This window comes from Oenanthe melanoleuca, chromosome 9 (genome assembly GCF_029582105.1).
Source record: "Oenanthe melanoleuca isolate GR-GAL-2019-014 chromosome 9, OMel1.0, whole genome shotgun sequence".
Classification (NCBI taxonomy): domain Eukaryota; kingdom Metazoa; phylum Chordata; class Aves; order Passeriformes; family Muscicapidae; genus Oenanthe; species Oenanthe melanoleuca.
This window is the reverse complement of record NC_079343.1, coordinates 3876300-3892920: the sequence shown is the minus strand read 5'-3', so window position 1 is coordinate 3892920 and position 16621 is coordinate 3876300. Positions and strand designations below refer to the sequence as shown.

General features: G+C 39.8%; 1 protein-coding gene across 5 annotated transcripts in view; it reads right to left on the bottom strand.

Moving 5' to 3' along the window:
- FARP2 (FERM, ARH/RhoGEF and pleckstrin domain protein 2) overlaps nucleotides 1-16621 on the bottom strand; it is a 75204-nt gene that overhangs the window by 45669 nt on the left and 12914 nt on the right. For all 5 annotated transcript variants that reach the window (XM_056498368.1, XM_056498365.1, XM_056498370.1 and 2 more), the window contains exons 3-6: nucleotides 7786-7890; nucleotides 6311-6353; nucleotides 2650-2728; nucleotides 885-982 (exon numbers count right to left, since the gene is read on the bottom strand). In XM_056498368.1, the coding sequence (XP_056354343.1) occupies nucleotides 885-982; nucleotides 2650-2728; nucleotides 6311-6353; nucleotides 7786-7890 (325 nt within the window). The remainder of the gene's footprint in view (nucleotides 1-884; nucleotides 983-2649; nucleotides 2729-6310; nucleotides 6354-7785; nucleotides 7891-16621) is intronic.

Here is a 16621-nt window from a genome sequence, read left to right as displayed (position 1 = left end):
CTCATCAGCTCCACAGTGCTGGGAAATCATGAGCAGGTTTAAATGATGTCACTTATTGATGGCACACACACAAGATAGATTTGCTCTTCCAATAAAATCACCAGAAGTGATACTATTATAAATGTGTTATTATCTTGAATTGCAGAATTAGACAGCCAATAACTGCTTAGCAGTGCACAAGTGAAGAAGCATCACTGATCAGCTTTTGCTTCCAGCCAGCAAAGAGCCACCAAAAGCCCTGACTGCAGGTCAGGTTTGCAGACCTGTGAACACTTCAGCTGCTGCTCCAGCAATCTGGTGTCTGAACTCACTCAAGGTTTCCAACTTCCCTGTCTCAAAGGCCACGTTTTAGGTCTTTAAGCATGTACAGACTGAGCCAGCAGCAGCATGGAGTGCTTCCAAATAAATTGCTTCCCATTTCAATTTTCAGTCCCAGCGAGGAGGAAAGCTGCTGACAGCCCCACTGCAGAACCTGTTCCAGCATGGTTCTTTGTTGTATTTTAGCCCAGCTCCTGCACAGCCATCTCCTCCCAGGCACAAGGAAAATGAGAAGTGAAGCCAAGGGAGCACCTAGACAGGTGGGAACAGCTGTCTGGAACATGTGGAGTGCTGGCAACAGAGCTTGCAGAGCCAGGGAAACAGACAGCAAGGGGCTGGTTTTGTACTACCCCCTGCAGCCAAATTTACCTCATACATTAGCACCAGCTGCTCCTCCCCACACCAGCCCTGCTGATCACCCCAGGGTTGAAAACCACCATATAGTGTATGGAGAAGGAAATACTGAGAGACAGAGACTTCTTCTAGTTACCAAAAGCTTCTATGTGAGATTAAATGTGAGTTAGCACTGGCACCATCAGCAGTGTCAGCCCAGCTGGGATACTCACACTGCAGGAGGTGGGAGACCAGCAGAGCAGCTGTGTTGTCACTGCAGGTCAGTCTCTCCTCTGCCAGGTCCCTCTTGATTTGCAATGCAAACAGGTACCTGGAGGAGAGGTACAAGGGCTGGAGTTACACAGAGCATCCTGACACGTGAAAGGACAACAGAACAACTGAGCAGGAGGTTAAAAAAGCAGCATCTCCTGATCCTTCTGCTCTCCAAAGAATAACAAAGCAGCCTGGCTACCAAGGAGTGTCAAATCAAACCACATAACCTGTGACTACTCCAGTGCAATTTATCAGCACAAAAAGACTCACAGGAACAAGGAAGAAGGAAAACCATGTTTTAAGCAGGCTTCGTCTGTGCAGTAACAGCAGCTGTCATTTTTAGCTGGAAAGAAACTTAAAAAACACTTCAAGTGATCTTATCTATTAGAAAAAAAGATGGAAAAATATCACTGATTCCAGTATTTTGTTAGGAAAACTGATAAGCATTTCTGTTAGCACTCAACTAATCCACTAGCAGTTGTATTTTCCAGAACTATATTAGCAGCCTACAAAGACAGCAAGAAGTTCAATTTACTTTTCTTATACTGCTATATTAGAACAACTAAACTATTTCCCATTCAGTAGTTAAAGAGGAATCATTTCTGCTTAACAGTTTTGTATGCTGTTCCTTTACTTGGAAGAAGATACAGTAAGGACTCCAGTAAACAGGCAAGAACTCACTACCATAAACCTTCAAACTGACAGAATGAGCCTTTTTCCTCCTTGAATTACAACCTGAGAGATAGCAATAAGATTATTTTAAAGAAGAATTTATTCCTGAACTAAAAATACTAAAAGTTATACATTTTGAATGGTAGGGTTTTTAAAATTTTGAAGTACTGTAAGTATGTGTTAAAGGCTTCTCAAAAAGTATGCTCTGCTTTCTGGATGTCTGATGAGCTCTCTCAGTTTCTTCAGTACACTCACAATATCATTAACAGCATCATTAACTACCCAGATGTTCTAAGTGCAGACCATAAATACTCAATAAATAGGCAAAACACAGTTCCTGCTCTGAAAAGCTGCATTCCTAATGCATTTCCCATATGAAACAGCAGTTAATGTAAGAAAACTTGGTGCAAAGGAAATACTTGGATAGTATTTCTCTTTACAAGAGACAATCACAGCAGTTGTCATGCTGGTGTGTTCTTAAATACATCTGAAGGATAAAAAGGAACCTCTCTAAGAGGAATTCCAAGTAAAAATAGTGAAACTGTGAAAAGCTCTTTAAATATCAACATCTGGGTAATGTCCTTGTTAGAGGCACAGACTTCAAACCAGGTCCCCAGGTGATAGCAGGTGGATAGAGCTGCTTAATTGACCACAGATCAATTAGCAATCCACCAAAATAACCCATGGTGAGCATGGTTAAAATTGTGATCAGTAAAGTGTGTTTGGAAGTTTAAATCACTTATTAAAATATATACTGCTTATTTTATATTTATTTTTTTAATGACACTGTTTATAAATGTTAGTATTTTCTATATACTCTGACTCCCTTGACACCATGATGCTGGAAAGCCTTAACCTGTACTGATTTTTGGTTTGAAAAGTATTTTTTCTGATAACATTCATCTGCCAACACATGTCTGAAACTGCAACATTCACTGTAAGTGCTCTTTCACTCATCTTCCACCTCAGTTTTGCTTGGAAGCAGCTTTGCTACCTTCCTACTCTATTAATTCAGAATATAAAGCAGGTCCAATAGTTCTAAAAAAACTTTACCTGGTATATTCCTCTTGCAGCTGACCTGGGTCTGGAGGGAAAAACTTTACAGCCAGACGAAGCATTGTAGTCTTTGGTCCTAGAAGAAAAGTTGGTCATTTCACAAAAAAACCCCAGTGTTTTTCATAAACATATGTGTATTCTGTTTGCCAACAGGCAGAGAAACAACACAAAGAAAGTCTGGCCAGATTTCACATCCCAGCTAACCACAGCAAGCTCTGGTGTAGGTTGTTCATGTCAAGTGAGATAAAGCAGCTGTTTTCCAGAGGAATTTGGATACCACTGACAAGGTGAGTCTGCAGGCTGAATGCTGGAAAAAGAGTTTCATGCCATGTGAAATCTGTAATACCCCAAAGCAGCTACTTGGCTGCACAAAAGACCATCAGAGGTGACCCAGGGAGAGGGTCCCAGAAGGGGAGCAGAAGGGAGACACATCCCACAGGCTCCCAGTGCCCATCTCCACCATCAGGACTGATGCCAGCAGACCTGGCTGGCTTCCATGGAGATAAAAGGATGTTTGCAGCCTGTAATAACCATGTCCTCCCATTTTCAACACTATTCTTGTACATCTCAACAACAGGCAGAAAATTAATTTAATTTTCAAAATGAAAGAGAACCCTTGGTCACTACTGGGAACAGTCCATAATGCTCTAAATTAACAGTTCCAGCATCACAACTCAGCCTGTGGAATCACAGCCAATGTTTCACTTGGATTTCTGAAGGAATTACTACAGGCTACAACAATCTCTCACCATGCCAGGACAGGGCACCTCCATTTCCCACTGTTTTTCCTGCCTGAAAGCAAATGAGGCCAAGTATTCCAGAGGTAGGGAAAGCTCTGGCCAGCCTGTGCTTACAGAAGCCTGCTGAGCATCCACCTGATGTCCACAGGCACCCTCTGGACCAGAGCCAGGCAATGCCACTGCTGTTTCAAAGCAAACTTAGCCAAATTAAAAATAAATCAAACTTGTTGGAGCACAAGCAGCCTGCTGTAATTTATTTTAAGCACCAAGATCTCTTAAAGCTTAACAAAGTCCAGTTTAACCCCATCAGGCCCAAAGTACACTGATTTTTTTCTGTCTGGAATATCTGATTCCCACAGGCCAAACACTCCTTCACTCATCCTCTCGTTTGCTAATGAGAGAATAACAAACTTTGCTTTTTGACAAGTAGCTAGGAGAACTCACAGACTATCACAGTTGTGACAAGAGCAGCTCCCAGCCTACAATTCCAGAATTACCAAAGCTTTGGTGAACAAAAAAAAAAGACAAAACAAAACAAAAAAAAACCTTAAAATCCACATCCTAATTACAGCGTAGTATCTAGAAATGAAAGGAGGTTGGAAATAACACCCTACAATGACACAGAAAGCCCACATTTGGCAGAGACTAAGGATTCTACAGTTCTAGAGACAGACCAAGTAAGGAAATAAATAGTTTTAATGATTGCAGTTAAAAGACCAAAATTTAATATCAAATTTCTGAAAATACTCTGAGCTTCTGGAAGACCTTCACAAGGTTAAGGACAATTCTGCACATTACTGATGCCACTCAAGTGGAAGTATTAATGTGGGAGCAATTTTGGAAGTGTTTCAGGCATGACTTACATCAAATGATATTAAATATAAAAATTTAAAATATAATACTGCATATTTGCTTCTCTAGCACAGCCCTACTCTTTTTGTTTAGCCAGTCTTGCCTTTCCTCTATGAATAAGTTCCACTCCAATCAGGAAAAGAAACACTTGCCCAGTCTTAACCAAGATGCAGAATTCATTTTAAGAAGCCAAATCTGAGTAAAAGCAAGAGACAAAAAGGATGTGAGGAAAAAATGTGCCAGGCAGGAATGGTGAATACAACACAATACAATATAAAGTGGCAGCACCTCAGAGAAGGTACCCAAATGTTAACTTGATACTGTGTGCCTGTCAGGAGGCTGAAATTTTGGATCCAAATTCCTTCCCATCTAGAGTGCTTCAGTAATAAAACTGATTGCATTCATTTGAAATTAATAAAAAACTCCAAACCTTATCATACAAGACAAAGTTCAATGGATGTCACAAAGCCAAAACTAACTGGGAGTAAACCAAGAACTTTAGTTTTTAGAGAGGATGTCAAAGACTCAGAAGTGCCCATCTGCAGGTGCACAGCAATCACAAGCAACATCAATCAACAAGTTTGAGCAAGATCACATAAAGGCTCATAACATCTATGTTCCACTGCTGCTGGACTAAAAGAAGTTTAACTTCAAAATCATTACAGAAAAAAAAAAAAAAAAAACTCAGCCAAACAGAACCCCCAATATATAAAAAATAGGACATTTCAGTCAATTTAAAACTGATTTCAGAACATGAATATTTGCTAGACAACTGACTAGTATCTCTTACAGACTAATACAGACAAAAAAAACTAAATAAATCTTTCAGTCTCACTGGCAACACAACATGTGTGGTAGACTGTAAAGCAGCCATAAATCTTAGTATATCCCCATGATTTTAGACCATTTTAGAACAATATTTGTATCACCAGGGAACACTGCCTGTGGTCTAAGGTCAAATCTCCACAATTTATATAGTATAGGAGAAGATACAGAAGGAGTAACCAAGCAGCACTGCAGACCTATGATCCACCAGATCTTTAGACTGGGTGACATAATTCCTTCTAGCCAGGAGCATATAAAAAGACAACACTCCCAGCATCTTTTTGGCAGGGAAAATAGGAGTGAAAAATATTCTGTACTCTCCTAAAGGAGCCTTATTTTATAGATTATTTGGCTCTCCTTATTAAAAAACAATGTCAACAAAAGTCAAAAATCATGACCTTAAAGTTAGAAAATGAGCTAGAATTGATGATTTCATATTTTCTGGCAATCACTTTTAGACAGAAGAGTAGCTAAAAGCTACTTCCCAGTACTCATTTTCAACAAATTTCAATCAAGATTTGGAAAGGAGTAGGAATCCACCACACCCTCCTGATCCTGTTCTTCCACAAAGCCTCTACAATCAGAACCACAAAACAAACAAATTGCTTAACTGTGTTCTACAGAGAGAAAAAAAAAAAAAAAAGTTTCAACATCTGAAGAACCAACCAGCATCCTGCATTCCTCAACAATTTTAGGCCTTTAAAGTGCCTGTCACATTATCACTTTTTGGGTGGTATTAAGACAAGACAGTATCACTACTGCAGGATCCTCCTGGTCAGGCAACAAAACTCCACAGCCAGGGCAGAGGCTCTGACACTGCAGCCACCACTCAGGTGGGAGATCCCCACCTCTGCTCTTCCAGGGAAGCTGCTCCTGAGCATATGGAAAGAGCTGACATGGGAATCAGCCAAAACGTTCCTTTTTCTTCCCACAGTATGACAACACAACCTCCAAAAGCTAACACAGCAAGTGTCATATTTCACTCCAACATAACACCAGCTGACCCAACCTATCCAGATATTTATCAGAGAAAGAACCCTACCTGCAGGAAGTTTCCATTCCACCCACCACATACTACCTATTAAAATGTCAGGTTAGCATGCCCCAGCAGGAACCACTATCACCTCTGCCATGTGTATTTTGCAGGGAAGCATAACCAGTAAATCAAGTAGTAATTGTGAAAGCAACCCACATAAAGAAGATGCAAATTAAGGAAAACTTCCTTTTTTAAAACTACTTACTCCGTACTTGTTTAATAACAGGTTTCATAGGTTCCAGCCAAATCTGAAATTGAAGAGAAAAAATTATAAACTTATTTAATTCTTATTTAATATAATATCAAGACATCAAAAAGTACATTCAAATTAAGCAGTAATTTATGAGCAGCATTTCTTCCTCAATGCAGTAATTCCTTTGCTTTATAAAAAGTGTATTTATCTATTTGAATTGACATTTCTCACACATCAATAGAAAAGCCACTGATCTGTGCTTAAAGCTCATCTGCACAGAAGAAGAGCCAAGTCAGCAAAAGCAGAGCCCCAGTGCCAAGAGGGCAGGAGTCATGCCAAAACCCACAGTCTGACAGGAGCCAGGCTGCAAAATTACAGAAAGTCTGCAGAACGTGGAAAGGCCCAACATCTTTTTCCATTCCATGCTATTTCTGTCACTCTTACCTAGCTACTTAAGGATTTTTATTCAATATTAACTTCCCACCATTTTTTCTTTTTTGACAAGCACATTTTTAAAGAAAGACTACTGTTCTAGTAAAAGGAGCATCCATAAAAGTAATGCAAAATATTCTGGAAGCTCAACTTCTTATTTTCCCCACTCTTCCAAACAGAAAATTGTTACAAGACAATTATGTTTGTTCCTTTCTAGTTACTGCTCTGTTTGAGAGACAGCTGAGGATTTTAAGAACCTTATTAGCTGCAGAAACAGTTTGGACACTGCACAAGAAACAGAAACTAAACAAGCTCTAGGGTATTTCCTCAGCTTGGGAGCAGCATGGATTAGTGCCATTAGCATTCCCTATGTTCTGTCATATTCTTTGCATGTGAGTTCTAAAACAAAACAAAACAAAACAAAAAATTAAAAAAAGAGTTGAAAAAGACCAAAACAAGACAAAATGAAAGGAAACTCTGGGAAGCATTTTCTAGTTCAGAAGCTACACTGTCCTCTTTGCAAGGTAGAGGATAAGTGACTAGGAGGCTTAAAGGTGTCAGCATTGATCTAGATCAATGATTTAAAAAGCTTGCAGGCCTGTGTGCCTGCTGAGGTTTGTGTTGATTAGACAGTTGTTTGTAATGGCTCTTCAGGAAAATTAATTGAAGACTGAATTAACTGAGGATAAATATGAACACTACCAAAATTACACACCATAATTTGATTTTATAAGTGCTCTGCAGAATACACTTTGAGTTTGTATTTGTCCTTTCAGATGAATAGAGGTTTTTATTTCCGTCTGCAAGTGGGACCATCAGCAGCAATTTAACTGCTTTATACAATTCCTGAGATTTAACAAGAAGCAGGATCTGATTCCTCCTTTCTGCTTTAATAGCTCTCCTCATTCTGGTGAGTGAAACAGATTTACAAGAATCCAAGAGATAATCCCACAGGAGACTACAGGAAACTGCAGCAGACTGAGAAATTTTTGTCACTCAAGGAACTGCATTCCCCCATCCTTTTTATTATAGATTTGTCATGGAACTGTACGCACCCAATATGACTGGATATTCTGGAACTCAATTCCAAAGTAGTCTGATTCAATCAAATTCAGATGCTTGTAAACCTCTGTCAATAACGTCTGGCCGTAACATTTTGACTAAGGAAGTAATAAAAAAAAGTTACAGTGAGATTAATAAACAAGAATAAGTTCACAGCAAAACCTAATGGCATCTTTATAAACTGGAGAAAAACATCACAAAGAGTTTTCACGTTCTTCTTGTCACTGTTTTAATTTTCCTATAGTTAATTGTTTTAAAAACACCTTTTAAGTCTTTGCAATGCCCTCATTATGATTTAATAAGTTTAGAATTTTTATAAAGAAGCAGCTTGCAAATGTATGCCTCACAAATTTATTACCAGTACTTTAGCTTCCCTTCAAACCAAATTGCAGCATTAGTTTATATTTCTCAAATTACCAATTTAATACTTCATGAATACAAATCAGGACCAATTCTAGGACCATCATTTAAACTGTAAAATTTAATTCAAGCCAAAATTTCCTTTATAAATATATATATTGGAAAGAACAGTATTTTTCCATAAGCTCAATTTTTAAGGTTCAAATTTAGTTTGTATGGAGGCAAGACTCAATACAAAAATCCTTTAGAGAATCAGAACTGAAGCTGGAAGGGGCCACTGGAGGTCACCTGCCTGCAGTGTCCTGCTCACAGCAGGGTCAGCAGAGCCCAGCTGCAGGCTATTTGCAGCTCCCTCCATAAACCCACACGTTTGTTTGTGCAGCTCAGTGCTGTGGCCTGCCTCAGCTGCAGCACATGGAGCAGGAGCTGCCAAATCCCTGCTGCACACAGAGCCCTGACTCCTTCCCACACCAGAGCCCAGGGCCACACACAGCCTGTGCACCAAATGGAAATGCCTGCAGACAGCAGGAGCCCAACCAAACCTCTCACACCACTGCTGGGGAGTCCTTTCAATGAATCTCTCCTCAAGAAACTCACTCACTAATCCTTTCTAAGAGTCAAGTTAGGGCAAAGCCACAAACATCAGCAGAAAGCAGCTACAGCTACACAGGAGAGAACAGGAAACTTCCACAGCACACTGGGGGTGCTGGTTCAATCACCCAGCTTGCTCTCAGCATCTCTCACTGTGTGGCTGGAGAAAAACAGCATTTATGAACCCACACATGAGTCCATCTGCATCAGGAAAGAATCCAAAAGGCTGTCACAGCCCATTCCAGCAACACACAAAACCTAGCAGGGTGCAGTGGGAGGCTGTGTGGCCACCAAGCTGCACCTTGGGCAGTCCACAGCTGTGGTGACAGGGTGTGGCAGCATTGATGCCACCAGGGTTTTGTTTATTTGGAAAAGTCCAGCGATGGAAGACTCTATGACTTTCCCATCAAGGCAGGCACAGAGTTCTATAATGCCTCTATAGGCTCAGAATAGTCCCTCCTTTAAAAATATTTGGCATTATAACAAATTATCACAGAATCACAGGATGGTTTGGGTGGGAAGGGACCTTAAAACTCATCCTGCTCCATCCCCTGCTATGGACAGGGACACCTTCCACTATCCCAGGTTGCTCCAAGCCCTGTCCAGCCTGGCCTGGGACACTTTCAGGGATCCAGGGGCAGCCACAGCTCCTCTGGGACACCTGTGCCAGAGCCTCACTACCCTTACAGGGAAGAACTTCTTCCCAACATTTAAACTAAATCTACCCTTCTTCATTTTAAAGACAAATTAGTGCTAGAATTAGAATAATTGAATATAATGCATATTAAAATATCTGAGAGCAAGAATGTGCTATTGTAGGCTTAAAAGATAAAAGAAAAAGGCCTCTTAAAGGAAAAATATATAAACTGTTGATGTTTTTAGAATTGTGCAAATGCCTCTTTAACACTTGAAAAAAACCCCAAAATTTCATAGAGAAAAAGTCTGACAGCCCTGCAGTGCTGCAAATCTGACATAACTTTGGTATCTGCAGTGGTATGAGCAAAGCTGACTGAATCCAACCATGTAACTTCAGAGAAAAGCACAGAAAGCAGGACAGAGAAGGACACAAGATGTGTTTGTACCTCTCACTCAGGCTTTCACCAGAGTAAAAGAGCAGCCACAGCTTCAATCAGGTGAATTCATCTGATGCAAACACAAGTCACTCAAAAAGTTTCTTGGTATCACACTGGCTCAGGCCACTAATGCTGAAACCCCCAAATAAAACTGCAAGTCAGGAGAAATGATCCAGTTTTCAGTGACTGGAGTTCTCAGTGATCTCAGATGGTTCAGAGATGCCAGGCTGAGTGCTGACATGGTACATGAACAACAGTACCCATTTCTTTTTCTGAACAAGTTTTGTGATACCTAAAAAGGCACTTTCTTGGTAGGAATACAGGTGAACTCTTTTAGTCAAAATCTGTGCTTCCAGAAGACTCTGTGGGTATGGGTTTTGGTTTTCAAATTGTGACAATGAAATAAGGAATGATACAGGTAATGGCAAGCCACATCTCCTGTGACCCAGGATTTCTTATCTGTGACACAAGAAGCAATTCTGGTTCCAACTACCCTCTGTTAGAACTGATACACTTGGATTAACTCCTGAAAGTTAACAATCTCTGCTAACAATCAGACAAGTTTTACAGCCAAACTGATCAAAGAATCTGTGTGCAGGGCTAGTTCCATGCAGGCATTAAAATGATCCCAACTGGATTCTAACACAGATTTCTCCCATTTAAACTGAGCCACGTCTCTTGGCTCCATCAAGTTCCGTGCCTGAAAACAATCTAGCTGCCCTCATCTCTCCCAAAAAAAAGAGGCTGTATGGCACAGATCCCTGGCTCTTCCCTCCTTCCACTCTCAAATCCACACTCCTTCAAGAGAAACTGGAGATTAAGAAATTTAGGTGGTTGGAGCTGGAAGCACTTGGCAACTGATTAAATTATAAAAGTGCCATCCAAATGTTAAAAGTGTAAAATAATTTTGCTTGGGCTACCAACTGTAATTTGGGGTGTCATTTACAATGAAAAGCTAAGAAAAAGCCCAGTTTAAGCTCAGTATCATTTTGCATCCTTCAAAGGATAAATGTCACATTTTGAAAGAACAGTATTAATTTTATTTTAAAATAAAAATGAGGATCAAAAGCTTGAGACAGAATACAGTCTTTTATTATTAGGCCTCAAATTCTTAGGGAAAACTCCTCCTAGAACTATTTGCTTCCTCAAGTTGTTTATTACATTTATAACCATCCTTTCCAAAGAGCTGAACATTTTGAAGTAGACAGAAATGAAAGTAACATAGTGGGCAGCTCCATGTCATTGTTTAATCTGCATAAAAGCAGCACAAAGAAAATATTTGAAGTCATTTCTTAATTACTGTAATTTTGACATCAGGACAAGTAGCTGCATGAATGCATTTCATAAAGGTCCTGCTTTCAGTACAAATTCACAACATGGCATACTTTCCATTCCAAACTCCTCAATTACCCTTTATTTTCTGCCAAGACAATGACTACTGATATTACTGAATTATTTCACACTTAAAAAAGAAGAAGAAAAAATAGGGTAAAAAAACTAAATAAGCAGCTAACAACAGCTTTCCTCAGTGACCTTCTTGATGGGATCTTACCAGAGCAGAGCAGAAGGGGAGAATCAAGCCAAGAGTTATTTGCTATTTTCTCAAATATCACCCCCTACATGGCATATCCCCCCTCTGCCACAATGTCTGAGCTTAGGAAGAGAGAAAAACAAACTCACAGCATAGAATTTTCAGTATACCATAGCTCAGTATTATCAAAACCAGTGCTTCCTGCTAAACTTGTCTTCCAGAACATCCCAACCTTCTGCTTCCACATATTTTAATTTAAAAACCAAAAACTCCAGTATTTTCATAAGGAGTACTATTCTCATCTTCCAAAACTGGCAAACTGCCCTTGCTCCACCTTTCCAAAAAAGAAATCCACTTCTGGCAGCAGATAAACTGGAAGGGAAAATCAGTCCAAAAGTGAAGAGTTATAAAGCTGAGTTATAAAGCTGAGGTATAAAATGGAAACTTGTGCAGCCAGAGCCACCAGACCCTAGCACCAGCAAACACCTTGGAGACCAAATCCTCTAGTTAATAGTGGATTTGCATGAGAGGCACAAGTTTAGATTTGACATCATCATTCACAAGCAGCCAACACAGAGCACCCTGTGAATGGCCAAGGCAAACTAAACTGATTTAAATAAAGGCCACTTCAACATGGATTTTTATTGGTTTTTCTTCTTTGGAGCACTTTAGAAGTCTTTCTAATGAAAAAATTATTTTTTCATTTCTTGGCAAATTAAAAAGCATAGACAATTTGCAACTAAACATAGACTTGCTATTTCCTTTCCTAATCAGAAGTATGCAAACATTTTGGTGAGTTTATCACTCTGTTTATCTCCAACCCTTCTGTAATCTGTTAGATCTCTGCCCAAATGAAGCGTGAGACAGAAAAAACACCCTCAAAATTCCCTGTTAATAATCACCATTAATGCCACATATAAACAAAACTGCATTTCTGAATAGAGGGTGGACATTAAAATATTTAAGAGAAAGAAGGAAATAATCTAAGATGGCAAGGAATACCAGTCATTAACTTAGTGCTTTCATGGCTGAAACAAGATGACCTTACAGCTCCATATCTAGCATTCAATCTGCAAATTGAAAAAACAAGAAATAACTGCCTTCCTTTTAGTACTTTATTAGTTTTCTCAATTTTGATTGGAACTAATAGCTCCAATGAAAATACTCCCTGCATCCCCACAAAAACAAGCACCAGGTAACAACTCTGTCAAACGCTCGTGTGCTCAAATTGTTTAAATACTATTTTATTTTGATATCTGAACATTAATAATAACTTTACACTTCAATTCTTTCAGTTTTTCTTTTAATTCTTTGTGAAGAAACAGTATTTTAAATACATTTATTTTATCCATCCCTTTATCCTGGCAGATCCCAACTACAGGTTACTTTACAAAGACCACACCAAGAATAGTCTGCAGAGCATTTAACAGTCTACAGGACACAGGATGCAACTTCATTATCACAAAATGAGATACAGTGCACGATCATCTTGAAAGTTCTTCTTCATTAAAAAGAAGTTACTATGTTACAGAAAGAATTATTGTGTTACATTGAAATACCATTTACTCAACTATGGAAGCTGCAAATCCAAGTAAAAAATCTCATAGCTATTTTAAGTTCCATTATTACAGTCCATATTGGGCATTTCTTGTTTAAAAAAAAAATAAATAAAAAAAATCTAAGACTCCCTCCACATAAATTTTTTTGTCCTAGGATTTCAGTGGTTGGTTTTGATGTGGTTTTGCCAGGGTTTTTTAAAGCAGAATCCACAGCCAGACAAATTATTCTAGAAATGGAAGCCTCTGGCTCATTTAATTAAGGCTGGCTTTAAAATTATGATCATTTAAAGGATCATCTAAGGCAGTGTCAAAGCACTGAACCAGCTCTACCCAACAAACAAGATTTTCCAGAGTGGTTAGACTTGCTGGATGCCTGAAAGTAGGAAAACAACAACTGGTTGACATGGGAAAACATTCCCAAAAGGGAGGGAATTATGTGAGTGAGATTGGAAAATGTATACTTAGGTAGTGAGTATGTAAAGACAAAAAATGCTCCTAGGTTTTTACAAATGGTGCTGAGCTGAAATATCTGGGCTACTTGGAATAAAACTGTTGTAAGACTACTTGGGGAAGAAGAAGTCACATAAATTAACACCATGGGCCACATCCCTGGACAGTTTCACAGGGACTGCTGGATGATTTGGTACCAAATTCCTGCTTGTTAATAACTGAGCATCCAGATGACAACAGTGACAGTGTCACAGACAGCAGCTGCTTTGGGGTAGCTCATCCCAAATTCAAGTCCATCCCAGAAAGTCTAAGCACCTCATTGATTTATGCAAGCTAATAAAGAGAAGGAACAAGTCAGGACACTGATCTCAATTTTTCCCCTTGAGGTTTGTTACTAGCACAAACCCCTGAACCTTTCTAAAGCCATTCCCTTGGACAGGCCTGGCCACTCTGCACACTCACACTGCAGGTGCTTCTGGGACCTTGAACAGCTCCATTTCATATGCATGTATATGCATATAAATAAAACTCTATATTTTTAAGTTACTTAAAAAAAAAAAAAAAAAAAAACAAAAATAAAAACCCAAACCTTACTGAAATTGCAAGTCTTTCTTCATTAATTATGCTTTTTCCTCAAAACTATCATCCATGCCCACATTAACCCACATTTGATCTGGGTTTTCATAGAATTACAGAATGGTTTAGGTTGGAAGTGATGTTAAAGATAATCCAGTCCCACCCTGTGCCATGGGCAGGGACACCTCCCACTATCCCAGGCTGCTCCAAGCCCTGTTTTAACCTGTCCTTGGACACTTCCAGGGATCCAGGGGCAGCCACAGCTCCTCTGGGCACCCTGTGCCAGGGCCTCACCACCCTCAGAGGGAATAATTCCTTCCCAATATCCCACCTAACCCTGCCCTCTGGCAGTGGGAAGCCATTCCCTGTGTCCTGTCACTCCAGAACTTGTCCCAAGTCCCTCTCCAGCTTTCTTGGAGCCCCTTCAGGTGCTCAAAGGTCTCCCCAGAGATCTTCCTTCTCCAGGCTGCACAATCCCAATTCTCCCAGCCTTCTCTCCTAGGAGAGGGGTTACAGCCCCCAGGTACTGCACTTCCCCTGTGAGGTGTTAGGCTGCTCCAGGCTGGCACACTGCTTTAAGGAAATCTGCCCAAAGGAAACAGTTTAAAACAGCTAGAAGACAGTTATGACAGACTCTGTCAAAAGACAAATACAAATTGAGTATTTTTACAGAAAAGGCCAAAACTCCCTTTTGTTTTGTGCAAATCTGAAATTGTACCAGCTGTCCTAACATCAGTCCCCACTGTACTTTGAGCAGAGGTTTGATAACACAGTGATGGGTTAATAAATACCTATAGGCCAGATTAGATAAGGCCAAGCTGTTTTAACTTCCCCCTTGGCAGCAGGAGTTTCCTACACCACTGGCTTCAGGCTATCTGCCTGAGGAGTGGGCTGAGAGCACAGCAAACTTTTCCTTCATTATTTCAGCTGAAGACATGTCAGACAGCTCTACTAGTCTCTACAATGCTTTGGGGGTTTTTTCTCCTCTTCTAATTCTTGTTTTTATTCATGAATGACTGCTTTGTCAGAGAGAGGACCCTACTCCCCTCTCATATCCAACACTCCAGCCTTGAACAGTAAATCTAACACTAGGCATTGGCACCACAGAACATCTTTTTTAATATTCAATCTGGACAGTCTCTCTTACCCAGGTAGGCAGCACTGCCCTTTCCAAACATGAATTTGGTTGCAAGGAGAAAGGGCTGACACAGAGGGGTGCTTTTGCAACTCTGTCTAGCTAAATGCACATCCCCCAGTCTGTGCTGCTGTGAACCCTGAGAGTACCATGACACACCATCCTTGCTCAAGTTCAAGTGCCTTTTTCCAGCCGGCACAAACCTACAATTTCCCTGATCTGCCTCTAAGCACACTGAACTCCAGGAGCTGTCTTTAGCTGCCTGTGGGTTGATTCTTGGTTTGCTTTTGGGTTTTCTTCTTTTCAGGCTCCATATATTTTATAGAATCACCCATCTGTGGGCCCAGTCTTGAATGTCACTTGTCAAGGCTTATCCTCTTTTTGCAAGGGTTGGGATTAAATCAGGGTCTAAAATTCTCAGTGATCAGGGTTCCAACACACAAAAAAGATTTAAAATGTTTCCAGTGGACTTCTTATTTTTGGGGTTTTTTTGTGGAACAAAGCATTTCCTACAGCCATTTTGGTTGAATGGCATAAGATTGATTTCCTATTTTCACTATCCTACATCACTAGATTATGAAAACAAAAGCAAACACCTGCCTAGCCATGCAAACTGCTAGTAATTCAATCCACTACATTAATATTTCAAGGACTGTAATAACATTTGATCACCATTTTCCTAAATGGTTTCTGTGTTTTAAGATGTGTGCACATAATCAATATTTTGTACAAGGATATTCAGACTGTTTTTTCTTTACAGCAATACAACTCAATTTTTCTTTACATATAATATGACATCTAAGGTCAAGAGAACTTATTATAATTTTGGCTTATATAATTTAAGTTTTTTCCTAAAAAAAAAAAAACAAAAAAAAACAACAAAACAAAACCAAGAAACACTCAAATGAACAAAACACACACTCTAAATGTCTGTCAATAAAATGGCTGTGGTTTCACCTTTCCCCACCCAATACCACATTCCTACATAGCATCAAAAAAGTCAAGCTTCCAAACACAAAATAACAGGCCTAAAAAATATATAGTGGAATCGAATAGTACACAAAATGCAAAGCTTTAGTTACCTTCTTTTGAAACCCTGTAATAATTGCAAATTTAAAATAGTGAATTACTAACTTTCTCTTCTGAGGTCAGATAAAAATAAGTCCTAAGGCAGCTTATTTGCCATATTTAGGAGACTCAAACTGAAGCAATGACAAACATCTGGCTATGATTCTTTCTGGAATTTTGACTATTTCTTCCTGGCTAGGGAAGAAAAACACAGAGCAGACCAACAGCACCTCGATTCCTCCAGCACAGCACTTAATAGGATTCAGCAGCAGACTATCCCTTGACTCCTCACATATTTAAGCTGTTAATACTTTCACAGCACAGAGAGGAAAAGGAAGGAAGGAAGGTCTAAGCAGGCACAGGGAGAGCAAGGCAGAGGCAGGAGCTGGGACTGGGCTGCCTGTCCCACCTGCAGTGTGCTCAGAGCTCCTCACTGCACACAGCAAGTGCTTTGCAGTGGCCACAGCATTACCCCAGTTTTTAACA